General features: G+C 40.1%; 1 protein-coding gene across 2 annotated transcripts; it reads left to right on the top strand.

Annotated features, from left to right (window-relative positions):
- Positions 1–1,145: 1,145 nt before the first annotated feature.
- VIRMA (vir like m6A methyltransferase associated) lies at positions 1,146–27,455 on the top strand. 2 transcript variants are annotated; one of them, XM_082753857.1, is made up of 24 exons: positions 1,146–1,329; positions 3,869–3,984; positions 4,225–4,311; positions 4,713–4,761; positions 5,415–5,583; positions 6,514–6,636; positions 7,195–7,479; positions 8,180–9,329; positions 10,308–10,799; positions 11,581–11,735; positions 13,148–13,230; positions 14,180–14,273; positions 14,412–14,956; positions 15,515–15,750; positions 16,497–16,749; positions 17,969–18,186; positions 19,713–19,845; positions 20,641–20,793; positions 21,181–21,341; positions 21,597–21,693; positions 22,639–22,805; positions 22,971–23,302; positions 24,203–24,346; positions 24,802–27,455. In XM_082753857.1, the coding sequence occupies exons 1-24, from the start codon at positions 1,267–1,269 to the stop codon at positions 24,957–24,959; spliced, it is 5,463 nt and encodes a 1,820-aa protein (XP_082609983.1). In that variant the 5' UTR covers positions 1,146–1,266; the 3' UTR covers positions 24,960–27,455. The 2 variants fall into 2 exon arrangements, with proteins under 2 accessions (XP_082609983.1, XP_082609982.1); XM_082753856.1 differs by having other exon boundaries at positions 1,147–1,329; positions 8,177–9,329.
- The last annotated feature ends 13 nt before the right edge of the window (positions 27,456–27,468 follow it).

Below are 27,468 nucleotides of genomic sequence, written 5' to 3'. Positions count from 1 at the left end.
GCATGGTATTACCGTCACATTCTCTCATCCAGAGGCGCAGCTGTTACTGCAGCAGGGAGTCACTGTAGATAACAATGCAGGGTTGGAATTCCCCTGCCACTCATTGCAACTACTGGCTCTAGCTCTTCCAGTTGTGCTACTGTCCCAGAGAAGCCACCTGACTGTGGTATGGACCATAGTGCCACGCTTGGAGTACACCTACAAAACATGTCCATGTCTAAAAGTCTAAACAGGGCCTATGAACATAACCAAAATAAGCTGTGGCAAGTGCCATGAGCATCTGTGAGGCATTGTGTTACTTCAGCAAAATATATATAAATTCAGGTTTTTGGTTTTTTATACGCATATAAAAATGTTATATTTCACTTTAGGGGTTTATATCTGTTTGTCCATCAGGGCAAAGGAGGGTCCCAGCTCAGGGCAAGACTGAAAGCTGGCCAGGCTTCTGCCAGTATTGTGTATGAGATCCCTTGATTCCCAAATTCTCTGGTGTTTCTGCAGAAGGATTTGCAGTATTTGAAGCACATCTGTTGAAGTAGCATGGGGAGGGGATGATTTCAATGGCTTCAGCAGCGCCCCAAACCCTGTCTTCAGCGGTACCAAGAGAACTGGTTGCGGAGCTGCGTGTCGTGACCCAGCTCCCAGCACGTGGCGTGGGGACCAACCTTCCCCAGCGAGTTTCAGCATGGAAAACGGAGGCACGGAACCACACCCTGGCTTGAACTGATGCAATGTTTTCGTACCAGGTCCGACCTGGAGGCCTGCAACCTCCGGTGCCAAGCGAAACTGTGGGGTGCCGAGAGAGCAGCAAGCTCTGAAGTGAGGAGCCCCGCCAGTTCCTGGTGCGCACACAAGAAGGCGTAATGCCATGAAGCTGTTCCACACACAAGGCAGGGCTCATGAGGCTTTATTAGCACCACTGAGGGAAGCGTGGTGGCAGTTTAGTGATGCTGCGTTTCTTAGGCTCTGTCTAAAGGACCACGGGGCTTTGCTGTTATGGGGACAAACCCCAAACTCACGCAGCCCCACACAGCCCGCTCCGGCGAACGGGGTGGGGTTGGGACTTGTGAGGTGACTTGTGAGGTGACTCGTGAGGGGACACACTGAAGATTTCAGCTGCTGGGAAGCAAGGGACAAACTTCATCCACCCGTCCCCTTCCCCACAGCCCCGTGTGGCCGCGGCCGCCCCGTCATGGCCCCGGCGGCCCCTGCCCGGGGAAGCGCTCGCCCGGCCTCCGGAAGCGCTTCCCGCCCGCCGCCGCTAAGATGGCGGTGGACACCGCCACAGAGCTCCTCTTCCTCGACACCTTCAAGCACCAGAGCGCCGAGGTGAGGCGGCGGGGCACGGCAGAGGGGGAAAAAAGGGAAAAAACAGCCCCGGAGAAGGGGCCCGCCGAGCGGGGGGGTTCTTCAGCCTCCTCCCGGCCGGCAGCTCGGGGCTGGGGGACGGGGAGGAGAGGGGAAGGGGTCGGGGATGGGGTTGGGGTGCGGGGGCTCCGCGTGGTGGGGCTGTGGGGGGAGAAGGAGCCGGGAGGAGCTGCTGCTGCTGCTTCCCCGGGGTTTTAGGGAGCGTTTGAGGGACCCCTGGGCTTTGTGCATCGGGAGCAAAACGAGCGTTTCGAGCCGGCTTAGCAGGGGGAGGTTTTATAAATAAATGCTTCATTTCGAGTGAGGCTCGATAACTGATAACCAAAGTGAGTAAATAGCTTGCTGCAGGGAGCCTGAGCATCCACGAAGATGCTGTGTTAACAGGGTTTGCCCAAGGCCTGGTCCTCCTTCCCCTTCAGAAGGGAGGATGGGGGCTGTGAAGGTGGGGAATATAAATCCTAGGGTAACCTGAAGGCAGATCCATGCATGGACAGGTACAAGGACGAAAACAAAGCATTTAGAGCTAATGCTATGGTTAAAAACAAACCAGAAGTTATTCTGGAATCCTGTGTAGTGCCACATTTACGGATCCCCAAATATATTTTTACTTTTGCAATTTAAGACAGCAGTGGGTAGGACACACTAGCTGTTCCCCATCTTCTCCAGCACAGAGCATGCTCTTATTGAACATTTTTTAATTCTCTAGGCTCTTTTCTGGCACTTTCAGTTTCACCAATGACTTTTTCATAACCAGAACCACACTGAGATTTTATTAAAAACAAAGCAGTTTGCATATTGCAGAAAAGCCACCTTCCTGTTATGAAAATTCTCCAGCTAAATGGATCGTCAGTCTTGCTTTGGAACTTGCACTTCATGAGATGTAACCTTTAGTTTTCTAATAAAATTATTTATTTGGCTTAGCTGTGTAGTTTAACATCTGCAGTTCCACCACATATATATATATATATATATATATATATATATATATATATATATATATATATATATATATATATATATATATATATTTTTTTTTTTTAATATATGATCTGGAGAAAGAGGAAATTGGGTTCAGTTGTGTTGTGATGAAGTTGCTGCATGGGGGTCAAGGCATAGTCCAGTATAATTTCACCAGTTTGTCCCAGGGCTGTGCTGCCGGGGGCACAGCCTCCTTAGCAGCAGCCTTTCTCCAAAGTTTGAGTCCTGCAGGTGGTGAATCTTTCTGAGAGGCACAGCAGAGAGCTCCCACAGCCATCACCCTGCAGGGGTTACAGCCACCCCATTCCTTTAATGAAGTTGTGCCTCCTGTCACAGGCTACTTTTCTTCCTGACCAGACACCTCAGCCCCTGGGACAAGATACTGTATTTATGCACTAAAAGATGCAGGCGTAGATATTTTTTCTTAAATTATAGCAATATGTGTCATAAAGCACACGCTGAAGTGTTCCTCATAGAACTTTGCTTGTGACTATTTCTTCAGTTAATAGCTTTCTAAAAATCTTAGTACCTTCTTGTTTTGTGCTGATAATTTTGGGGCTTCTTTTGCTTCGTAATCATGAAGAAGGTTCTGTAACTTTTTACTGACGATAACTTTTCTAATTTTCATTTTTTACTGATGTTGGTATACAGATTTTTTTTGTTTTTATTTTGCTAGTGCAGTCTTTGCTAATCCAGTTTGCTGGCTGGAAGCTGAGAAGCCTGATTCTGAGCTTCTGTTTGAGAAAGTCTTTATATTTGAAGTTGGGCATACGCTTTATATACCTAATAAAACGAATTTAGTTAGAGGAGACTTTCAGCATTAATTGTTTGGTGGTTACTACACAGGAAGTCACAGTGACCTTACAATTACTTCCTAGTTTCCTCAGGCTTTTAGGAGTGTTGCTGTCTTTACATTTGCTGTTTCTGTGTTGTAAACGGAAATCTCAGTTTCAAAAGGTTTTCAGATGTTGCAGAATTAGTAAACAAATGTCACGTGGTGTGTGTTTTTTTTTGTACAGGTCTAGCAGAACAGACTTATAGTATCACAATTATTACTGATATTAGGTGTGAAATTTAACATTTACGTATCTTTAAAATTAGAATACACGGATTATTTTTTTCATATTTTTTTCATAATATTTTTCATAATAAACCTGATATGGTTTATTTAAAAGGGAACTGTATACTTAGTCCTCCTTTCAATAATTTAAGTTCCAGTTTTTCTCTTTACCAGCATACCTTCTGTTGAAGAAAAACTGCTCCTGTTTAAAAGATTCGCACAAATCACTGATTATGTAAACGAACCCGTAATGTTGTCTATAAAAAAGTGTCAAATATTTAAGTAAGTGCCAGAAGATCGTTTAAAAATCTTTTCTGTTTACCAGTGTTTAACATTTTTACAGAACTGAATTCTATAATTTATTATGATTGCAACCTTAGTTTGGTTAATAAAGAATAGGTAAATATGTTACGTTGCTTCCATTTTACATTTCATTGGTTTTCTTTCTTTTTTGTTTTGTAGCAAAGTACCAATATAGATGTAGTTCGTTTCCCGTGTGTGGTTTACATAAATGAAGTACGTGTCATTCCTCCCGGAGTGAGAGCTCACACAAGTTTGCCCGACAGTAGGGCTTACGGGTAAGTGAAAGCTACAGGGTGTCTGGTTCAGGAAAACCATCCTATTAGTTTTCCCTCACCTTGTGTATTTCCATAGAACTTCCTGTCTAAAAAGGTAAAATGCATTTGTGTGTCTGCTGCTCTCGTAATTACTTTGGGGAACCATTTAAACAGTAAAATTTGAAGCTTTTTCCTTGTTAGGCCTACTTACTCTGATAAGGAGCTTGATGGGTTTAATTTTTGCCTTTGTTCTGTTTCCAGAGAGACATCCCCACATACATTTCAACTGGACTTGTTTTTCAACAATGTCAGCAAGCCAAGTGCCCCTGTTTTTGATAGGCTGGGGAGGTAAGTACATTCACAATTACTTCTTGACTTCGTTAGCTACCTTTCTTTTTGTCTTGTTGAAGTTTTGAGTGCAGAACGTGCACAATAGAAAATCTGTATCTGTTGTACTTTTCTCGTTTGGTCTGCCTTTTGCTAGTTTGTATTCTCCTTGCCCTTTTGCTCCAGTTTGTTTGGGAGGATAGAGATTTGTGCTTCAAAGATGAGACAATTCTGTTATTTTTAGGCTTACAGAGCCCAAATGTATTGAGGAAACGTGAAAATAAGTGGTTCTGCACTCTTGTTTTTAGGAGCGTGTATTTGTTCAGTATTTTATTATTGGCAATTTCTGTAAACATGCTTTATATTAATGGAAAATAACTTTGTTTTACTTTTTTTTTTTTTTTTTTTTTTACTTTTAACAGCCTCGAATATGATGAAAATACTTCAATTATTTTCAGACCCAATGCAAAGGTAATGCAATGCCGTTTAAACCTCCTTTTTTACATGCCTGTCATTTGCGTATAAGCATGGTGATATGTGGTGTGTTGGAACTGAGTAAAACATTTACTGTTGAAGTTCTTGTTATAAAATCTGCCTGTAGTTCAGATACATACGACTTCAGAGTCTCCATTATGGATGCTATATAAATTACATGAGTTGTAGAAGACTTGATTGCTTTACAATTCTAATTGAGATTGCCAGCAGAGGTATCCATTACTTATGAGCAAAGATGAATCCGAATGTTATGGCTGCAGGCCACAACGAAGCACATCCTCCTCAGTTCTGTTTAGGTTTATTTCATTCTGATCAGTATGTTTGTGACCCATGGTAATGTTTTTTTCCACTAACTGGGTGTATAATACAAGCACGTAGGCTGTATTAGTTAGCAAACATATTGGAAGTAATTGAGTGCTTTTGGAGAAAGATTACTTATTGGTTGTAATGATTGATATGTTTAAAGTTTCCTTAGTTTTCAAAATGCGGGTTAGAAAGATCCTTCAATGTTCACTTCTCCGTTCTTGCCTTTATGCAGATACTGATACAGTGATATAAAATAACTATTTTGAAGTTTTCTTGTGTTGTTTTTAAGTGCTTTTTCTTTCCTTTTAAAAAAAAAACAACAGGTCAACACAGATGGATTGGTTCTAAGAGGATGGTACAACTGTCTGACTTTGGCAATATATGGCTCAGTTGACAGAGTAATCAGTCATGACAGAGAATCACCTCCTCCGCCTCCACCTCCTCCACCTCCTCCCCAGCAACAGCCTGGTTTGAAGAGAAACCCAAAACATGGTAAGCCTTGTGAGAGGATGTAGTTTTTTTTTTTTTCTTTTTTAAAAAAAAAGATATCAAAATTACATTATGGCATTTGAAAACACAGTTCTTTAACATCTGAGATTTCACTGGCCTTATTTTTCTAGCTTTTTGTCCATATTTTTGCATTTTCTTTTAGATTTATGATGAATGATTTTGAGTAGATCTTTTTCTAGTCCTTTATTGGGAGTGGATTAATTGTTCTATTGCAAATTACTTAGGATCGTCAAAATTCAGTAACCTGTGTGTACTCATTAATTTTATATGATTATAATACAAAAAATAAGATTAGAAAAGCATTAAAGTCATAGAAAGAGAAACTTGCAGCCATAATTTGCTTTCCTTTTGTGGCTTGTATGTAACAGCATATTACAGAAAAGTGTTTGCTTTGCAAACACAAAATTTTGGCATTAGAATAGCCATGAATGGAGTTCGTGAGCAGATTTCTACCAGACTTTTGGGTTTAGATTTAAAATTTTTCAGGGTACAGGTATTGTGCTGCAAAATTTGAATCCCTCTTATTTTACAACAGAGAAGTAGATTAAAATATAATCCCCCCCCCCTTTTTTTTTTTTTTTTAAGTAACTTCTGTTGTTATTGGTAGTGGAATAGTCTTGCTAGATAGTGCTAAAGCCAAAAAATGGCAATTAACCATGTTAATTTTAATCGTTATGTTAAAAACATCTGTGGTGTTAATAACCTTGCTAATTGATGTATTGATGTAGTTCTTGTTTACATCAAAAGTGATTTTAGAAAACAGCCTCACGTACTGCAGAGGTAAAATACAGATGAAATAACAGCTGGGAAAACGTATTCCTTTATCCAAAGTAGAACTAAAACCCTAAAACGTACCGTTTTTGTTCCTGCAATTCTATTGAATGCAAATTTTTATTTTCATAATAAACGTAGCTGATGGAGAGAAAGAAGACCAGTTCAATGGCAGTCCTCCAAGACCACAACCTCGGGGACCAAGGACACCTCCAGGCCCTCCTCCTCCTGACGACGATGAAGATGAACCTATGCCAGTGTCAGGTAGAACCAGGCTGTGTTTTATCTGCTGCACCAATGCTTATCGGAGTCAGAATTGTGTTTTGATGCCTATTGTGAGGTTTCCTGTCTTCTGTTATCCTGCTGGACAGATTCCTATTTTAGGGAAGGAATTTGAAAGAAGATCTGTTGGATATCTTAAATTATATCAATTAATTACTGATATTCTTAAACCTACCAACTCTTAAATTGATACATTCAATTAACATACTGATCATTATGCTGCTTGATCATACTGCTCATTCTATGAGTTTTTTGTTGCCTCTGTTATTTGTGGTCCTTCCCTTCCATCACTGTTTGCAGCTTCTGTTGAGTCCTCTGGAATCTCTAAAGCACTGAAAACTCCTTACATAATTCTTTACAGTCTTGCTGAACTGTATGATTGTTGCTTGAGTTCTGCCAAAACATTTGGAGATTTTCTTCAAGATGTTCTTTTGCACCTCCACAACGTGTAATGCAAAATTCTAAAATGTTACTGAGCGTTCAATTTCACAGAAGTACTCTTGATTTCTTAAACTCTGTATATATTTTTTTTTTTTTTAGTGGTTGGGGAAAAAGAAGATGATGTGGACCACAGGGAGGATTACTTTGAGCCCATTTCTCCTGACAGAACATCCATTCATCAAGAAAGCCAGTATTCTGATGAGGGAGAAGTGGAAGAAGATCAACCAGAAGAGGGAGATGATGAAGAAGATGTGGATGTTGAGGAGGAGGAGGAGGAGGAAGATGATGATGGACATACAGTAGAGAGCATTCCTGATGAGGAAGAGGAGGAAGAAGATGAAGACGAAGATGAAGAAGATGGCGAAGAGGAGGAGGAAGGTGAAGGTAAGTTAAGTTACTAGAAGCTGAGTAAAAAATCATTTACTTCTTTAAATTTTGAAGGCAGTACCATTACAATGACTAGGAGTGTAAAGAACTGGGTCTCATTCTGCAATGGTCAGTGCACCGTTGTGTCCCTTACGTATACTTCTGACATCTCGCAAGGAGAACGGTAGGAATATTTATTCCCTTACAGTAAATCTTCCTGTCACTTTCTATAAAGAAACAGGAAAACACAGATTTTATGCATAAGAAAGAACACTGGATCTTCTTATCTGATCTGTTTAAAGAAATAGGAAAGTTGAGAAGCAAATTATTTCTCAGTTAACAAATAAAATTGTTTATGTAATAATGTTAGTAGTTGTCATCTTGAATTATTCAAAATTCCTGCTGATGCCTGTGCAAAATCTCAAGCTAGATCTTTAATGATAGATAGAATCACAAGAAAATTGGACAATATTTTTGTAGTAATGTTTTTGTTTTTCTAAATGTCTCTCCTGTCACAAAAAATATTCTGTTGGCTGGAGCTTTCACTTAGAGCTGGGGAAAGAAAAGTTTTTGTATGGTAGCACATGATTGTTTTCTAACCAGTAATATTTGTATTAAATAGATCTTCTTATTTAGTTTGAGCATCCTCTCAGCATTTATGAATTGGATTATCCGTAATTAATTTTATTTCATAACTGAATCCTTCCCTTTTTAGGAGATGATGGATATGAGCAGATTTCAAGTGATGAAGATGGAATTGCTGATCTGGAACGTGAAACATTCAAGTATCCGAGCTTTGATATTGAGTACACTCCTGAGGATCTGGCGTCTGTGCCTCCTGTGACATATGAACCTTTTGAAAGGGAGCTCGGACCTCTTTTGTACTTCAGCTGCCCTTACAAGACTGTATTTGAGAACGAAGTTGCTAAAATAAAGGACCAAGACCCGGAAAAAGAAAACTCAGGGGCAGTGGAAGCCTCCGTTAAATTAACTGAACTGCTGGAGTTGTATCAAGAGGAAAGGGGTGCAAAGTGGGTGACTGCGTTAGAAGAAATTCCGAGTTTAATAGTAAAAGGATTGAGCTATCTGCAGGTTAAAGACACAAAGCAGGACTACATAACCCAGCTGGTAGACTGGACCCTGCAGGCTTTAAACCTTCAGGTAGCTCTCAAGCAGCCCATCGCTTTGAATGTCCGGCAACTCAAAGCTGGGACAAAACTGGTGTCATCATTAGGGGAATGTGGGACGCAAGGAATAACGGCACTCTTGCAGGCGGGAGTTATTAATGTGTTGTTTGAGCTGTTGTTTGCAGACCATGTATCGTCCTCCCTGAAGCTTAATGCTTTTAAAGCTCTGGATAGCGTTATCAGTACGACCGAGGGAATGGAAATGTTTCTGAGAGGTGGCGTAGACGTGCATGAAAAAAGTGGTTATCAGAAACTCCTTGAACTCATTTTGTTAGATCAGACTGTGAGGGTAGTCACTGCTGGCTCTGCAATTCTCCAGAAGTGTCACTTCTATGAGATCCTGTCGGATATTAAAAAGGTGGTCGATCAGTTAGCCGAGAGCACGCCTCCTCTGCCTAACCACACGGAGACAGAACAGGACCAGGACTTGGCAGGGCTTGACAGAACCAACCAAGAGTATGAGAACGATGTGGAGGCTCCTATGGATATGGATCACCTTTTGGAATCTTCCAACATAAGCGAAGGAGAGGTGGAGAAACTCGTGAGTCTTCTGGAAGAAATCTTCCATTTGATGGAAACGGCTCCTCATACAATGATTCAGCCACCCGTCAAATCTTTCCCAACCATGGCACGCATTACAGGCCCTCCAGAAAGGGATGATCCTTACCCTGTCCTGTTCAGGTATGGTTTTTGCAAGGTCACTTCTCAGAATGTATTTCCATCAACTTGGTGTAGGTATTTCTAGGGATTTCTTGTTTCTAGGTGTCTTACCTTGTATTTATTGGAAGTTTCTGGATTGTTTTGAGAGAGTTTGGTACTTAATATACTTGCTGTGTTGTTAGCTTTCGGTCAAGCCTACCGTGTGCATAGCAAAAAGTCCACCTCTTGCTGCTGCTGGTAGTGTGCTAGCTCCTCAGTTGCATTCGTAGACCTGGGTGGCTGTGCTGGGTGCTGCACGAGTGCCTATTTGAAAATTGTTATGGATGGAAAGCATTTTTCACTTATCTTCTAAGAACGTGTCTGTGCATAAGGATAAAAGGAGCCTGGAATTACCTCTGTCTGTGGCAAACCAGAAGCCGGCGTGCTGTTCTGTCAGCGAGCTCAGTGTGCCAGAGCGTGGGCAGACGAGTTGAGGCCTGTCTGCATGCAGCCATTTAAAGGATTCCCTGGGTTATTTCTCTGTTAGCAAGTTTCAGGCTAGAAAGTGTTTTCTCTAAATGCTAACTAGCAGTTTTCTTTGATAGCAGCAGTGTAGGGTCACAGCTAAATGGAAGCATCTATAAGCAGTCTTCAAATCCCCTCCTACGTGCATGGTAATGATTGGTTTCTTACTGCATTAAACATTTTAAATGCTCTATTAATGATGGTTCAAATGCAGCAAATTTAATAAAAGATAGGGTGTGGTTTTTGTGGGGTAGACGCTTGGTTTTGGTAATCAGTACTTTATGTTTGGGGATTTGCTTCCTGTAAATATTCCAGCAACTGTTTTGTGTGCTTAGAATTTTGTACTACTTCCTAATTAGTCATTTTGCTTAGTCCACGGAGCAGTAAGCACTGAATTAATTTTTATATTTTATTATTGTACTGTGCTGGCAGATGATTGCAATATTACCGATTATTTCCTTGTCCTTTTTTTTTTTTTTTTTTTTTCTTTTTCAGGTATCTTCACAGTCACCATTTCCTGGAGTGCATCACTTTGCTGCTGTCTATCCCAGTGACGGGTGTGCACCCGGGTGTGCTCCAAGCTATACGCGACCTCCTGCGCTTCCTGGCGCAGTCCCAGAAGGGTCTCCTCTTCTTCATTTCTGAGTACGAGGCGACCAACCTGCTGATCAGAGCTCTCTGTCAGTTTTCCGATCCGGATCAAGAGGAAGGCCTCCAGTCCGATGGTGCAAACGAGGACACCTTTGCCCTGTGGCTCCTGCACTCGACGCAGACGTTACAGTGCATTTCAGAATTGTTTTGCCACTTCCAGCGGTGCACGGCCAGCGAGGAAACCGACCATTCGGATCTCTTGGGAACGCTTCACAACCTTTACTTGATCACCTTTAACCCTGTGGGAAGATCTGCCGTGGCTCACGTCTTCAGCCTGGAGAAAAACCTCCAAAGTCTTATCACTTTAATGGAGTACTATTCCAAAGAAGCTTTAGGGTAACTTATATTTGCATCCTTAAGGTTTTTACATTTAAAAGTACCTACCTTTTAAAAATACATTCAAAAATAGGATATCTAAAAATTTATGTTCTTTTAGACTGTGATCTTTTTAAAAATTATCTTCTTTAAAAAAAAAAATCTTAAGTAGGACAGTATTATTGGAAATCAAGCCTCTCAGTTGTGATCAACTAACTATTTAATGCCCAGAATTTGTGGGGGTCATCCACAAAGGTGGTGTGATACAGGTCACACATTCATTTGTATGAAAAAATTCAGTTAGTAGGCATTTTTCATTAAAGTATAAGACTTCATCTTGAAACGAGCAGAAGATTTGCCTGGGGAAACCAGATGCTGCACGCTATTCAGGGCTGGGAATCTCTCAGTTTATGAAGTTCTTGTATGTGTTAAAAGCAGTTTTTTTCTGGACAGGCAGTCTTACTACTTCAGGTAGCAGGGCTTTTAAAGCAAGATTGTAAAAAAAAAAAAAAAAAAAAAAAAAAAAAAAAAAAGGAAAGAAACTTAGGGGAAGAAGATTTGTTGGCTAGTTGACTCTAGTCAGTACTCTCAGGTCTCTTTTGTGGATGATAAATAAAGTAAATGCAAATGAAAGCTTTCACTTCTCAAAAAGCACGGGAGATTTTTTTAATAACCATATGGGGAAAGCCTTGCTGAAGGTGTAAGTTCTGTAGGTAGATTTCTAGGTGTCAGAGAATGAAAATGTAAGAAATACCCAGTTGCATTAGCTGAGATCTAAAGGAAATTCTTATCATTGTTCCAGAGACTCGAAGTCTAAGAAGTCAGTTGCTTACAACTACGCCTGCATCCTGGTTCTGCTGGTGGTTCAGTCTTCCAGTGATGTCCAAATGCTGGAGCAGCACTCGGCGCCTTTGCTGAAGCTTTGTAAGGCAGACGAAAATAACACCAAATTGCAAGGTAGGGCGTGTGTCATTATCAGCTGAATTGTTGGAATGTATGGGAGAAACCTTTTATATGTGGGTAATTGGCACTTCACAATCATCTGGTTTGGCTAATGTATATAATGAAATTCCTTTTCCAGCTGCATCTGATCAGTTGAGTCACAGAGATGATGTGCAGTTTTTTCCCCCTGTTAATGAGAGTTAAATAGGAAATTCTGTATAGTTAAATTATTTTTCAAGCAATAATAACTACCATGAATTCTGGATAATTACAGGAAGTTTGAAATGGTTTCTGTGTTGAAAATAACTTAGGAGAGCAAATTTCAGTAAAAATGGGCTAACTAGTTAGCAAGCAGACTCTTGCTTTTGTTTTCCTTGGTGATGTAGGCTTATGTATATACTAATAAATATTCCTGGGACTGTTTCCTGGCAGCTGGGCCAACTGGCATGGAACGATTGGGTCTCTGTTACTAAATCTTTTGACTTCCAAATTGTGATTGGGGTTATTTCTTCCTTTGTGTCGACTCGCATGTCAGACCCAGATCATTTGGAATGGAGCAGATCAGAGAGAGCCCGCTGGCGACCATTCTGGCACCCAGACCTGAAGCTGCAGGGCTGTGCTCTGCGCTGCTTCACTGATGTGTGTACGTGTGCCAGCAGTTTCTCCCAAAACTTAAATGCTCCAACAGAAATCAGAATTCTTCAAAAATTTAGTTTAATTTCCCCTTCTGCCATTCTTTTATTTATTTTCACCTCATCTGATCAGACTATTTCATGAGAAGTGAGAACTGGTTTATTAAATCATGAAATCAAGCTGAGAATAGTAGTTGATTCATAGCCATTCAACCTCTGAACCTTCCCATTATTCTGCCTGTTTTCAGAAATAACAGGTTTTGAAACTTGAAATCTCTTCTCCCAAAGCTTGGGACATTCAGGTTATTCTGGACTAAGAGAGAAAATGTTAATGTGTAAAGACTTCCAGAGAGGATAGGTCTTACTGGTGCAGGTACTGGATATGTTTGGGCATTTAATAGGATGTTCATTTTCAGTTTGTAGTAACCTATTACAGATAACCTAAGGAGAATGTGTCCGTGTTCTTAATGGCTTTGTATTTATTGGACAGTGGGACCCTTACTGCCTTTTAGAAAATATTTAATTATAGATATAATTTTCAGCTTGTTATTTGTGTTGTGTTCCGGTTGACTTGAGGAAAAACTTTGTCCATGTATGTGAAGTGTACCTGCTGTTCTGAAGTCTTGCTTTTGTTGATGCTTTTCAGCTACAATGTATGCCTCATGGATTTCATACCTGGACTTAGTACCCTTTGTGTAAATTAAGTGCATTTTTTCACTGCATAAGGTTTTACGTTCATAGATGCACTGGCAAGTTATTTGATTAATTATGGGTAATCTTTTTTTCTCCCTGCAGAGCTCAGCAAGTGGCTTGAACCTTTGAAAAATCTTAGATTTGAAATAAACTGTATTCCAAATCTCATTGAGTATATCAAACAGGTTAGTAAAATACAGATAGATGCTATCTTTTGGTTGGGCTCCGTAGGCTTATGCTTTTTTGTAGCTTTGATATTTTATCTTATGTACGTCCTAACGTATTTAAAAATATTATCTAAAATAGATGTGTTTATTAAAGCTTACAATCTAAGCCAGTTCTTGCTCTCAATTATACATATGGAAACAAAACTGCAGGTAACTGAGTGCAAAACCTAGGGGAACCCCCTGGGATCCTAGGGCCAAGAGATTACTAGCCCGAAGAGAGATCAGCATAGGAGCTTGAGTTCTCAGCTGCCAGATCTTGGGCAGTAATTCTGCAGGCAGAGACAAGTTGCTCTTCCAGCTGTGTTGAGCAGGCAGCAGATCTTCATCTTGCAGCTTTAGTTAGCAAGGCCGAATACAGGATACTTTTTCAACAGAAAATCTGAAAGGGGCTTCCAACTGCTTTCTCCTGAAGTTAGCTCCCAGAGGATGCTTCTTTGCTTCAATAGATACCACTGAAATGCTTCCACTCCCTTCAACAGAGGCTGATATTAGTCAGTGAATGATAAAGGCATGAATGTATGTGTATATATGTATGTAGCTATATAATACGTTGATATATTTTAAACACTAATTGTATTTTATCCATAACTAATTTTCCAAGGCTTGTTCTGGTGGACTTGTTGATACGTTGGTCCTGTAGTCTCTTTAGAGCTCTTTGGATAGCTGCAGATTATCAGAATTAGTGTGTAGTGGACCTGTTTTTCAAAAAAAGTGGAAAATGAACGGCAGTAAAATGAGTCTTCTGTAAGTTATGTTAAATTTGCTTGTCTGTGTAATTAAGCATCTTGGTTTGATTAACAATCTGATAGTCCGACTGGAATGAAAGAATAGCCATGAAGCTAGTGATATATTTGTCGTAAAGTCCTTCCTTGTAATACACTTTGGTTATTTGAATTTTGTTTTTAAGAATATTGACAGTTTGATGACCCCGGATGGAGTTGGCCTTCCTACGGCCCTTCGTGTCCTGTGTCACGTAGCGTGTCCGCCACCTATGGTAGAAGGTACGGTAAATGTACTTGTACTGTTCAGCGTAGAAATCTCAATTTTCTGAGTTTCTTACTTAAAAATGTTCCAAGTGTAACTGTGATTTCCCAGAAGGAATTAGACATACAGAGACGTTTGTTTCTTTTTCTGTACAGGTCAACAGAAAGACCTGAAATGGAACCTTGCAGTTATTCAGCTCTTCTCTTCCGAGGGAATGGACACCTTCATCCGGGTGCTGCAGAAGCTGAACAGCATCCTCATTCAGCCTTGGCGGCTCCACGTCAACATGGGCACCACCCTTCACAGAGTCACGACGATTTCCATGGCCCGCTGTACGCTGACGCTCCTGAAAACCATGCTGACAGAACTCCTGCGGGGCGGATCCTTTGAGTTCAAGGACATGCGCGTCCCGTCGGCGCTCGTCTCTTTACACATGCTCCTGTGTTCTATCCCGCTCTCGGGCCGCTTAGATAGCGATGAGCAGAAAATTCAGAATGACATCGTTGACATCCTGCTGACTTTTACGCAGGGCGTTAATGAAAAACTTACCATTTCAGAAGAAACTCTGGCAAACAATACTTGGTCTTTAATGCTGAAGGAAGTTCTCTCCTCGATTTTGAGAATTCCAGAGGGTTTTTTCTCTGGACTCATACTGCTTTCAGAACTCTTGCCTCTTCCACTGCCCATGCAGACAACTCAGGTATAATTTAGATTTCTTTACTACTTAAAGAATTTTTATTATGCATAACCCTTAGACCACTTTTGACCATTTTCTGAGTTGTAGAAAGAACAAATACATGAAAGGGTGGATTAAAATTTTTGTAAAGCATTTATATTCACATAGATTCTTTGGAAATATGTTTCTGATGGAAAAAAAATTCTTATATGGAGGATTTTTTTTAACAGTCGTGTTCTTCTGTCCCTTGTCAGATTATCTAGATTTATGTTGTATTACTCAAATGGTTGGCTAGGAAACCTCTGAATTTAACCCTGAATGCCAAACTCTCAGTTTATTAAGGCATGGATCTTGAATTTGTGATCTTTAAGCATGAAAGATGTGACAACTCATGCTCCCAAAGGAGTTAGGAATACCTGATTTGTGGAACTGTGCCCTGTCATTTAGTGATACTAATGAAAATGGCATTGCATGTTTCTGATGAGGGCAGTATTAGTGCTTAGTATTTGTTTATACCTTGTGGAATTCAGTTTTTATGATAAAAGTAGAAGGGAAAAACCTCCTGTTCTTCTGTTCCCGCAGGTAATCGAGCCACATGATATTGCAGTGGCACTTAACACCAGGAAGCTGTGGAGCATGCATCTTCACGTTCAAGCCAAGCTGATCCAAGAGATAGTTAGATCGTTCTCTGGTTCTTCTTGCCAGCCTATTCAGCACATGTTGAGACGTATTTGTGTTCAGCTGTGTGACTTGGCTTCACCCACTGCTCTTCTCATCATGAGGACTGTGTTGGACCTGATTGTAGAAGACCTGCAAAGGTATTTTGGCTTCCTATTGCAAAGATTTCTTTAATGGAATATTAAATACGCCCAGGTTCTGTGCAGGAGATTTAGCAGGAGAAAAATACATTGAGAAATTCTACTTATGTTATGAACAGAATGAATTCTCAGTCCAGTTCTCTATACCATGTCCTGATGCTGCTTGATGTTGCCAATAAACCATGTCATACAGGTATTCAGTTTCACATTATGGAAGGTATTTTAAGAAGGCTTTTTTCAGGTTGTCCCTACAAAGCCTTATCTACTCAGTGAGCTGCTACAAGACTTGTTTGAAATAAATAATAAAAGTTGACCTAGTATCAGTAGAGGTAGAGTTTATATAACTGGGATTTGCAGTGAAGTCCCAGTAAAACAGGAACAGGGAAAACAGGGAAATGTAGATATTTGTAAGCTGGAGGAAGCTGAAGACTGCCATGTCAGAGGACATTGAAGCAATGAGTATTGGTTATTTAAAATCCTATTTATTCACATATAATTAGATAACTCGTTAAAAGCATATTTATCTACATATAATTAGATGCAGTAGTGTGTTAAATGTATAGATAATTTATGATGCAACAGAAAGATGTTTAGTGAAAGTTAAGCAGCTTTTAAAAAGTACATGAAAGTGTAAGTTTACATACATTAGGTGTTTGTTTAAAATGTTTAAAATTATTGTTATAGCTTTTTAGATAATTTTAGAGCAGCTTTTCCAATGTATTCAACGTGCATTGATATCCTTTCAGCAACACAGAAGAAAAAGAGAAACAATACACTGGACAAACCACTCGACTGCTTGCTTTATTGGATGCCCTGGCTTCAAACAAAGCTTGTAAATTGGCTATTCTGCATCTTATCAATGGAACTACCAAAGGTGATGAGAAGTATGCAGAAGTGTTCCAGGAGCTCTTGGCTCTAATGCGGTCAGCTGGAGACAACGTCACTCATCAACAGAGTGCTGAATATGTAACCTCTCTTCTGCAGTCCCTCTGCGATCAGGTATTTTATATATTTAATGCACATTGTGTGTTGACACTTCTGGGCAAAACCTTAAATTAGGTTATTCTTAGGTGCCTGTTTTTGTTCGTTTGTTTCTTTCCCTGGAGGGGGAAAAATCCAACATTTTTAAAATACAAAAAGTAAGAAATTGTGTATGGTTGGCTGCTCTGGCGGACTTGCTGCCAGTCTTTTTGTTCTTGAACATAAATCTTTAAGTTTATGAAATCTCTTTTATGCTGTGTGCGCTGTTCTGATAGCTCATTAGAGACCGTGGGCTGATTGGCATGTAGACTGTCTGTCCTCTCAGCTGAGGAATGTCATTTCTCCTCCTCCCAGGGAGATTTTGTAACGTGGGCCACTGGTAAAACTTATGCTGTCACTATTCAGCTTTTGCTCAATTGAATAAATATCTGGGTCTCAGCTGTCTAACTGAAACCTTTTAAACATGTGTTGCAAATCTGAAGTAATGGATGATAAGCTGCTGCCACAGTTAAAAACAAAGACAAAAACAAACAAATCACACAGGAAAATTACAACAAAACACGGTCTACTAGAACAGAGTAGGAAATATTACCTGAAAACTGATTAATGGACGAGCCCAGGTGTTTTCTCAGTTTTCTTCAATATATTTACATCATTAATTATCTTACTACTTGCATGATTTTTTTTTTGGTTTAATGCATTTATACAAACAATGGTTGAGCACTGGTCGGCAGAGATCAGTCAGCCGTTTATATAAACGAGCTCTTTGCCTATGCAAATTCATTGTGAAAGTCCATCTTGTTTTATGCCACATAAAATATGAAGGGGATAGTAGATCTTCAACTTCTTAGGTATTGCTTAAAACCTCTGAATTTGGATGAATGTTTTAAGATCAAGGGACAGTTGGACTCTGTAAGCAAGGAGCTGAATGCAGAGATAAGATACTATTCAGTTACTCTGGCATTTAGTTGTGTCTTTGCCATCACTTCTCACCCTTTGAAGCTTCTGTTTTGAAAAATCAGTAATGGTTTGTAACCCTTGACAGAACCAAATTAAAAAGGATACACTGGATTAGTGTGTTAGTGTCAGTAATAACTGTCAAATGCTTGAATAAGGTGATAAAGGGGTAGTGAAAGAACCTAGTGTTGCTGACATGATGTATGGTTTATGCTTATTGCTGGTGTGTCAGACGCAGCTATGTCTATCTTACTGTGTGTGTAATAATCACTTCTTGTAGGATATTGCCCTCATTTTGCCAAGTTCATCAGAAGGCTCTGTGTCAGAATTAGAGCAGCTCTCCAATTCCTTACCAAACAAGGATCTGCTGCCGTTGATTTGTGACAGCTTAATGGAAACATTAACCAATTCTGAGAGCAGTTACAGTTGTCTGCTGACCTGCATCCGAACAATGATGTTCCTTACAGAGCACGACTACGGCTTCTATCACTTAAAGAGGTACGGTATTGTAAGGTATCTCTGACAACTTAGAGGTATTTAAAACTTCTGCAGTGTGAAATCAGATGTCTGGAAAGACAGATGCTAGAGTGACAACATTTAGTGAGAATCCCTAAAACTTTACTGTTTAAAATGCAGAAGAATAACATTGGGAAGAACACTTACTTTTAATAACCAAGTGATCATATTTCTAGTATAAAACAGTTTCTAAACACAGAGTTCACTCTTTGGTCACTGTAAAGAAAAAGTGCTGAAGCTCTTTTCTCTTTCCTTACAAAAAGTATCAATATCTCTTAGTGGAATCTGTTGCATGCAGCATACTAAGTAGGAGATCACTCTATCTAGCAGGAAATGCTGAAGACAAGGCATCTGAACTCTCATTTCTGTTCTGAGGCTTCAGTGTTATACTCAGGTGTTTGTGTTTTTCCTGTGTTTTTCTTTATTTTTTTTCTCTTTCACTTGAGATTTTACTTATGAATCATTTCTGTAGTGGGCACACAGGAGCGCTTTCTTTTAAGAAGCAGATAAAGCATTGGGGGGGAAAAAAAAAGCTTGTCTTCCATTTCCTCCCACCCCAAGGCTGGAGAATTAAAATGAGATCCAGTGCTGGTGTCCTTTCCTTTTGAGTAAGGCAGTAGATACAGCTATCATCTGAGACACTGAAGAGCTGTACATTTTTTCCTCTGTTTTAAGGGAATTCAGTTTGGATGAAAAAACTTCCGCAGAGTGTTTTAACCACCAGGCAATTAGGGCTTTTGAAACTGGGATTTTTTTTTAACTATTTCTATTAAGTCCTCTTCTTTTTGAACAGAACATGTACATATGGGGACAGTACTGCGTTGTTTTGGCACTTTTCCCTGTCCTATATTTGGACCCATTTCTGCCCACCAAAAGTGAGGTGCAGAGAGGCAAGAAGGGTGCGAGCTTCCTGAAAAGAGAGAGGTAGCATCTGGAGCCTTGCTAATAAAAGGCTGCTCAGGACACTTTCCTAGGGGATGTTACAGAGCTGTGCTGCTCAGACTTCAACAAGCCTGTAGATGAAAAATAAGTAGGTTAAAGATGCTGTGGTTTCTGGGACTCCCATGTGTCTATCTGTCAGCTTCAGTGCATGGCCTTGCCATTTTTGATTATGTTTCTGGTTTTGCTGCTGCAGTTGGGCATCGTGGGATGCAGTGAAACTGCAGGCACAGTCCTGCTTGATACACAAGGCAGTTGTGCGAGCCAAAGCTTCTGTACTCCTGCCTTTCCCCCACAAGGTGGAAGTGCAGTTTCAGGCAGGTTTTCGAGATATTGTTGTAGTGCGTGTAGCTGTGTGCAGGCTGAAATATCTGCAGACAGCCCTGGTGAGAACAGTAGGATAGAGAGAAAGCAATGAAGTTCCAGCTTTGTAATCAAACCCCAATTTCATAATTATTAATTGTACCAAACTTGTTTTGCAATATATGTTGTTTTCTTATAAGAAGTTACAGCGGGGTGGTCACAATGTATGCACTAAAAAAGTATTTTCTCTTTTTATAACAAAACAGCTCCCTAAGAAAACACAGCAGTGCTCTGTACACTGTATTAAAGCGAGTAATCACCAGTTTCAGCAAAGACACGGGGGAGCTGGCCTCTTCTTTCTTGGATTTTATGCGACAGCTTCTGAACTCGGATACACTGGTGAGTGAGTATGGAATAGTTAGACAAACTCAGCTGCATTTCTCTGAAATTGCAGGGTGAGATGCGTTTGGGAACTATGATCTCAGAAAGCAGGTGACTATTTAGACTGCAGTGTCTGGCTTTTCTATGAGTAGTGGTAGTGCCATCTTCATTTCGTAATGAAATCTGTGAAAGCTGGGCAGAACATATGTTTAATAAATGAAAGCAAGCTTTCAGCAGGAGAAAATGGCATATTGATTCTTGAGGAGAAAAGTGCAGTTATTTATTTTCAAGCTACAAATGAAGTATTTTGAGAAGTCACGCTGGCAATACAAAAGAAAAAAAAAGACCCTAGCAAGCATTCCAAGTGCCAACTCTGTGCAGAAAATATGTTTGTGTAATTGGTGAAACCGTGAATTAGTTGTACTGACTTTCCTAGGCGAATAGTGTGCTGCTGCATCCAGGTTCTGGTTTGATGGGGATGTGTTAGAGTAGCTGTATTGACATGTAGCATAGAAAGTATGACATAAATAAAATGCAGTAGTATACAAGAACTACTAACAAGTAGTATAGAAAGATGTTTAAAATAATGTTAGTTCTCTGATACAAACCTCAGCTTATATGGGAAAGGATTAGATTCATCTTGATGCAGCATTTGAACTAGCCTATGGAAATGGCCTTAATTAAAAATACTTTGCATTATATGAAGAATAAATTTGCTTCCTTTGGTTTCTCTAATTTGTTTGAGTTCTAAGGGGTTTGCCATCCAGAAGTATAATAAATATCTACTTATTTCCCACCCCTCATGTTTTCCAGGGATGCTGTGGAGATGACGGGAGCCTGATGGAAGTGGATGGATCTCACCCAGGCAGAACGCTGGGTCTGACCACCGCGGAGTTAAAACATCTTCTGCAGAGCAAGGAGGAAACCCCAGAAAACCTACTGCTTGATCTGGAGAAACATGTTATGGTAAAAGTTTTTGGATAATCAGGTTCACATTGCAATCTGGTATCTGCCTCTGATTTTAGAACAATGTAGACCATTGCTTCTCGATGAGTGTGTTTCTGTAGCATACCTTGCAGAATTGGGAATAGCTGTTGCTGTTGTTTTAAGAGGCTTCAGGTAGGGTTGGGATCCCCTTGTGCTGGGAGTATTTACACACCATAAAAGCATAGACAGCTGTGTGATAAAAGGCAGCAAATGCACAAAAGAGAGAGCACTGGCTACTGCTGAGAAGACTGTTATTGTAATAAAGGACGAGGAATCCTGTTTCATGTAGTATTTTTATAAATAATTATCAAAAACATTTTTTTTTGAGGAGGGGAACAAATTCTGTCTTGTAATGTGTTAACTTAGGATCGTTCTAAGGAAGACGATGGCCTTGAATCCTTGCTGGACAACATCGTTGGCGTCAGGCAAATGCTGGAATCAGCAGGTGATTCTTGTCCCCTGAGTGACCAAGATGTGGAGCCTCTTCTTTCTGCACCAGACTCTCTTCAGAATTTGTTTAACAACAGGTAAAGCAGATAAATGTGTGGGCGTACAGCCTGTGATTTATTTAATAGCATGCAATCATTTATGCATTTTATATTACAAATAGGATCTCAATAGAAGAGCTATTGCTACTCCCTACTAATCCCAGTGTATTTAATTCCATAAAACTATCAAGGATATGGGAAGCAATATTTCCCCTAGGTTTCGTGGTGCTGCTCGTGCTTGCATTTGGCCGTAGTTCATAATCCCACAGGCATCAGACATCTGTCTCATTGCAGGACTACCTACGTGTTGGCAGATGTGATGGACGACCAGCTGAAGCCCATGTGGTTCTCACCCTTCCAGGCTGAAGAAATAGAGACTGAACTGGATATGGTAAGGGGCTTCATCAACGTTATTGAAGGGGATTTAAATATCAGGGTTAACCTGAGCTAGTAGCGTTGTTTCCTTCGCTCACCCCTGTAAATTGACCCAGATACAGGGGGGCTGGCATTTGTTAAAGGTTGTCATCAAACGCCTCCCAAGTTCACATGGAAGTAGCCAAAGAATTGGCACCTTCTGTAGCCCTCTGTAGGAGGGAGTCGAAGTTGTTGCATCAGTCCTAACCTGCTTTTGTGTTGCTGCTGGGTCTTCTCAGTAATTTGTGTTAAGCTTAAACAAGGAATAGGATTTATCTTCTCTTTTCCTTGCTCATCTTCTGTCCTTGGAGCAATATTCGAACAGCCTGATAGTTATCCTCTGTTTCAAAATCTTTGCTCTGACGTGACAAAGGTGGAAAAAAAAAGACAGTAAAAAAAAAAAAAGGAACTACATGCACAAATTTTTCACAAATAACTTTTTTTAAAAACTAAGCTGTTAATGCCTTAGCTTGGTTACTTTCTGTTGACTTCATTGCCTTCCTTTTTTAGTTTTACTTTTTAATATTGCAAAGACACTTTTTTATTTATTTTTTTTTAAGCAAAACCCAAACTGTTCATTCCCATATAAAAGCAGCACTGATAAATTTCTGGGACTGTAGCTTAAGAGTGCTTTACCGTAAGTCATTTAGTGATGAGACAGGCATTCAAACTTGGAAGTTTAGCCCTTAACTTAGAATCTTTAAGACAATTTTGCTGCAGTTTTGCTGCTCTTTTTGTTTAATTTCTGCTGTTTTTAATTGAGCCACACTACTGCATTAAAAGGGAGAGGATCCTCTAGCAGGAGGACCTCCAGAGTAGGTTTGGGACCCTTGCTGAATCTCATCCATCCTGGTGCAGCATGTTTTCTTCTTCAGAGGTGCTAGTGATGATTGTTGTGATAAAACACTGTCTGTTACTGCAGGTGAAAGTTGACTTAATCGAGCTGTCGGAGAAGGGCTGCAGTGACTTCGATTTGCAAGCTGAGTTGGAGAGGTCGTTTTTGTCAGAACCATCATCCCCTGGCCGGACAAAAACCACAAAAGGTTTCAAACTTGGCAAGCACAAGCATGAGACCTTCATAACTTCAAGGTAAGATGAGTTTAATGAGTAAATAATTAGTATGTTTAGCACTTTTTTGTATATTCCCAAAATGTTGAATACCTTTTAAATGGTGTCTCCAATATGAAGAATATTTGACTTTCAGAAAGAATAAGTTTTTCTGTTAATTAAATAAACTGTGGTTTGTCACAACAGTGGGAAATCTGAATACATAGAGCCTGCAAAGAGAGCTCACGTTGTGCCGCCACCGAGAGGAAGAGGCAGGGGAGGATTTGGACAAGGAATCCGACCGCATGATATCTTCCGTCAGAGGAAGCAGAACACCAGCAGGCCGCCCTCCATGCACGTGGATGATTTTGTTGCTGCGGAGAGCAAAGAAGTCGTCACTCCGGACGGGATACCACCAGCCAAAAGGCCACCGAAAGTGTCCCAGAAGATTTCTTCACGTGGTGGCTTCTCAGGGAATCGTGGAGGACGGGGAGCTTTTCACAGCCAGAACAGGTTCTTTACCCCACCTGCTTCAAAAGGTACATTTGCTTTTTTATCAGGGCTGTAGTAACTGAATGCTTAAAATGCTTCAGTATTGCTAGCCTGATCTTCCAGTAATTAATCACCCCTGGCATGTGATGTTTAGGTCCCAGTGTATCTGGGAAGGAAAGAAGTTGTTTGGCACTAAAAAGGTTCTTTCATGTGCTGTGGAATTGAACTAAACTCTTCTCTCTTACAAAGAGTTAGCTGTTTTCTTTCTGATGTCACGGTTTTGTGTATAGCAACTGTTGGAGTGTTTCACAGATGCAGTCGTACACTGACAATGCAAAGCCTTCTCTACCATTTTTGATGTGGTGGTTCCTGAAATCAAACCTCAAAATCCATCTCTGGATTTAAATGGGGCTTGAATAAAAGGATGGAAGATTCTGACAGGAGCAAGGCGCAGTTTGATTGAACCTGGAGATTCTGGTTACAGAGTGCTAAGTTTTTTCATATACGGACAAGGTTGCATTCCTTTCCTTTCCATCTGGCAGTTAAGACAAATCTGCACAGTGGAAACCAAATATTTTAATTTATAAAAGTTATACATACTAGGATTTACTTTACCACAAACGCTGCTATATATACTTTAAGGTAAGGTGTAGGATTATTTACCTTAAAGTATAGGGGTCTATCTTAGTACACTAGACAATGTGAATCTTTTTTAGACTTCGTGTCTGAAAGGTACATATTGTACTATGCACAGGATCAGGGAAAAATAACTTACACTTTGAGTTAAAATAGTGAGGGTAAGTTGATGCAGAGTAGCGTTATCTGTCTGAGTTATGTAAATACTACGTTTACCCACCCTGAGTGTCACAAAGGATTAAAATGGAAAAAAAAAAAAAAAAAAAGAAGATTTGCTCAAGAGCGTGCGTTTTTTCTCTCCCCATATCTAGGAAATTACAGTCGCCGTGAAGGCGCTCGAGGCTCAAGTTGGAGCGCCCAGAGTACGCCCAGAGGAACCTACAATGACAGTAGAGGTGGTCAAAGCAATTTTAACAGGGGTCCACTGCCACCACTGAGACCATTAAGTTCCGCAGGTACATGGTATTCATATGGGCATCGAACTATAGAAAATTCCTTGAATTTCATTTTTGCTTTACAAATGAAACCGTGCAAGGATGCTGCAGACACCTTGAAATTCAGCAAATGCTTTAAGCATATATGAACAGTTGTCACTGAGACTGTCAAACCCGTACTGTCGTAAGAACTGTCCTGTAAGCCGTAAGACTTGCTGAATTGAACGCTTGAGCGCAGAATCTTAATTTTGCAGTCGGTTTTTCGCAGTTCAGTTGTCTTCGTAGCTACGCGGTAGTTACAGAGCCAATCAAAACAAAAGCGCTTGCCTAAAAGAAAGGTGAAAATTGAAAGGAGAAAACAGACCCAGTTCGTGTCTCGTCTTGATTTCGTTTCTTATGCTTTCACAGCGCCTGCTACGCCTAGGCTTTTTTTTTTTTTTTTTTTTCCAACTGAGTATACTTTTCTTTGCTTTAAGGCTACCGACCGAGTCCTCGCGATCGTGCTTCCAGAGGCCGGGGAGGAATTGGACCATCTTGGACAAGTGCTAATAGTAGTAGCAGTGGTGGCTCAAGAGGGAAGTTTGTTAGTGGAGGCAGTGGAAGAGGTCGGCATGTGCGTTCCTTCACGCGATAAAATGAGACCTAACGGAACAGCCCAACCACGTGGACTTCTGTGAGATGACAAAGAAAACGGAGGCACTAAAGGACCAATTCAGAGTTGGTGGGATCCGGAGGACACCAAGAGAATATTTTTGTCTGAAGAAGAGTTTTTGTTTGATACAAGACTTGAAATTTCAATAAAATCCAAGACTTTTTTGTGTACAATTGTATATTTTTTTTTTTGTTCCTTTTGAAATAATGTTTTAATTTTTTTTTTTTGTGGACAGTAGACAACATTCAGTAAAGAACCTCGTTGAGTTGACTTGAAGGACTTTTTAAAAAAAAAAAAAAAATCATTGTGCCAAAAGAAAGGTACAGGTGTTTTGTGTGTGACTTATTACTGCAAGAAAATTAAAAAAAAAAATCTATGTAAGGCAATTCTAGTTTTTTTTCTCTCAGGTTTAGAGCCACTAGCCCTTGTTTTAGCCAGTCTCAGTTGTTAATGGTTGAGGTACGTCTGAGAGCAGTTGAAGTAGCAGGTGATAGAAGATTGACTGAAATGAATCAATCTGTGAAAGAACGCAAACATAACTGTAATTTATATGGGTTTTGTTGTATGCTTTTGGTAACATGAGTAGATGCGTGGGTAAGATCTTGTTCCTGTTAAAAATCGTTGAAAATGCGTCGTTCTCTTCAATGAGAGTAAGGGAACGTTCTAGGATTTACAACTCCAGTTCATGCAGTAGGAGCAGGAGTCACTTTGTAGGAAAGCAGAGTATGGATGCTTTAAGGTGAAATGTTGGGAGTCTGGAGCTCATGATGGTTGCCTGCCTGTCTGCTGGCTGAAGCAGAGGAGAGGGCACAGGCATGGAAAACCGAGCAGTAAAGTTAAACTTTCCCTTTGAATAGACGGTTTGGATTTTTGTTTCTGTAATATTTAGATACATGGCAAAGAGGAAAAACTTTTGAGAAGTAGGAATTCATGAAGAGATGTTACCAGTAGATCCGCCTCTAAATTTACTTTCATGTTACACTTGTGTTCTTCTGAGCTCCATGGGATTTCTTAGAAGTAACCAGTTCTCAATCACCCTTTACTGCATTTTTGGATGGGGTGAGGAGCGGTAGCTCTTACTGAAGGCCATGCACCATTTTTATTTTGATTTTTTTTTTTTACAAGCTCCGCTGTCAGCTGTGCTTTGATTTTCACTTATGCTTTGGTTTCTTGCCATTGTGGAAGTGCTATAAAGGGGTCAGCTTCTGCTTAAACAAAGCCCAGTGACAGTGTCCTTGTTTTAAGTAATCTCAACTTCTGATCAGCTCGTCTGCTTGGAATCAAACTTTAACCACCTATTTGAAGTGTTTCTAAAATACGATCGTATTTCAGGTTGGATTTTTTTTTTTTTTTTTTACCTTTATGCTGGTTGGCTAAATAAGGACATGTTCTATTTGAACCATTTTGTGCACGCTTTCTCTGAGGAGACTCTGGGCCGTAACGTCCCCCCGCTGGAGGGCTGTGCACAAAGCGGGCATAGCCCGTGAGAGTGGTAAATGTTTCTTCTGCTGATTGACTGGGTGCAGTGAAAGGGAATAATACCAGATCACAAAGGTTTAAACACTGTTAAATGTTTAAAGTGACATGAACAAAAACCAAATTTCTGAATGGTAAAAATAACACAAAGATGTAATCTGACCAATACTGCAATTATGACTGAAATGGGTGGAGCTCTCAGACTTTACAGCTATTAATGCTATTTTTTTTTTAAGAAGCAGCATCAGTATTTTTCAAGCTGACTTGCTCCTTTAGCCCACGTGTTGAAGGTTCTTTGTTTTTTTTTTTTTTTTTTTCTGGAAACTTTACTGTGTTTGAAACTAGCAGGGATATGAATCATTCGTTTTCTGTCAGGGAATTTGAAATGAAAAGTGTCAGGCATGGAATAAATATGTACATATATAGTATTTGTTCTTGAAAGTTTAAAATATATGGCATGTCACACTAATCATTTTCAACCTAGGAGGAAATAAAAGGTTGCTTAAGTTGTTTAAGATGTATGCAATCTGTAAATTTAGTCAAACTGGAAAAAGAAGTATATGTCTTAATGCATTTAGTTCTGTAGCCCTTCACTGCAAAGCGGTTCCTTTCCTGGATAACTCCAACGTGAAATAATGCTGTTTAAAACTGACTTCTTTGGTTTGACTCTTGAAACTGGAATCCTTCCATGATTAAATACCATTCTAAGCATTAAATTTTGCTTTTTATACCATGCCCAAAAACGAAATGTTCAAGTTCTGTTTCCTACATAGAGTGCTAAAGCAGTGGAAGCTAATAACAATGACAAAATGCTGTTTAGTGATCCCTACACTTACCCACTGAGCAAAACGCTTGGGAAGAGCAAGTAAAGTAGAACCCATCCACAATGCACTACAATAATACAATTCTTCCTCCTACAGTCCTCAGGCTGAGTACACAGAGCTGAAGTGGTCATAAAGGCTGTTCTGGCTGAAATTGCAGAAATTGCCTTGGTTCAGTTAATGGCACAGTCAAG

This window comes from Aythya marila (genome assembly GCF_965140915.1).
Source record: "Aythya marila genome assembly, chromosome: 2".
Lineage (NCBI taxonomy): Eukaryota > Metazoa > Chordata > Aves > Anseriformes > Anatidae > Aythya > Aythya marila.
Note: the sequence above shows the minus strand (reverse complement) of the source record. Positions and strands in the feature narration are given on the sequence as shown.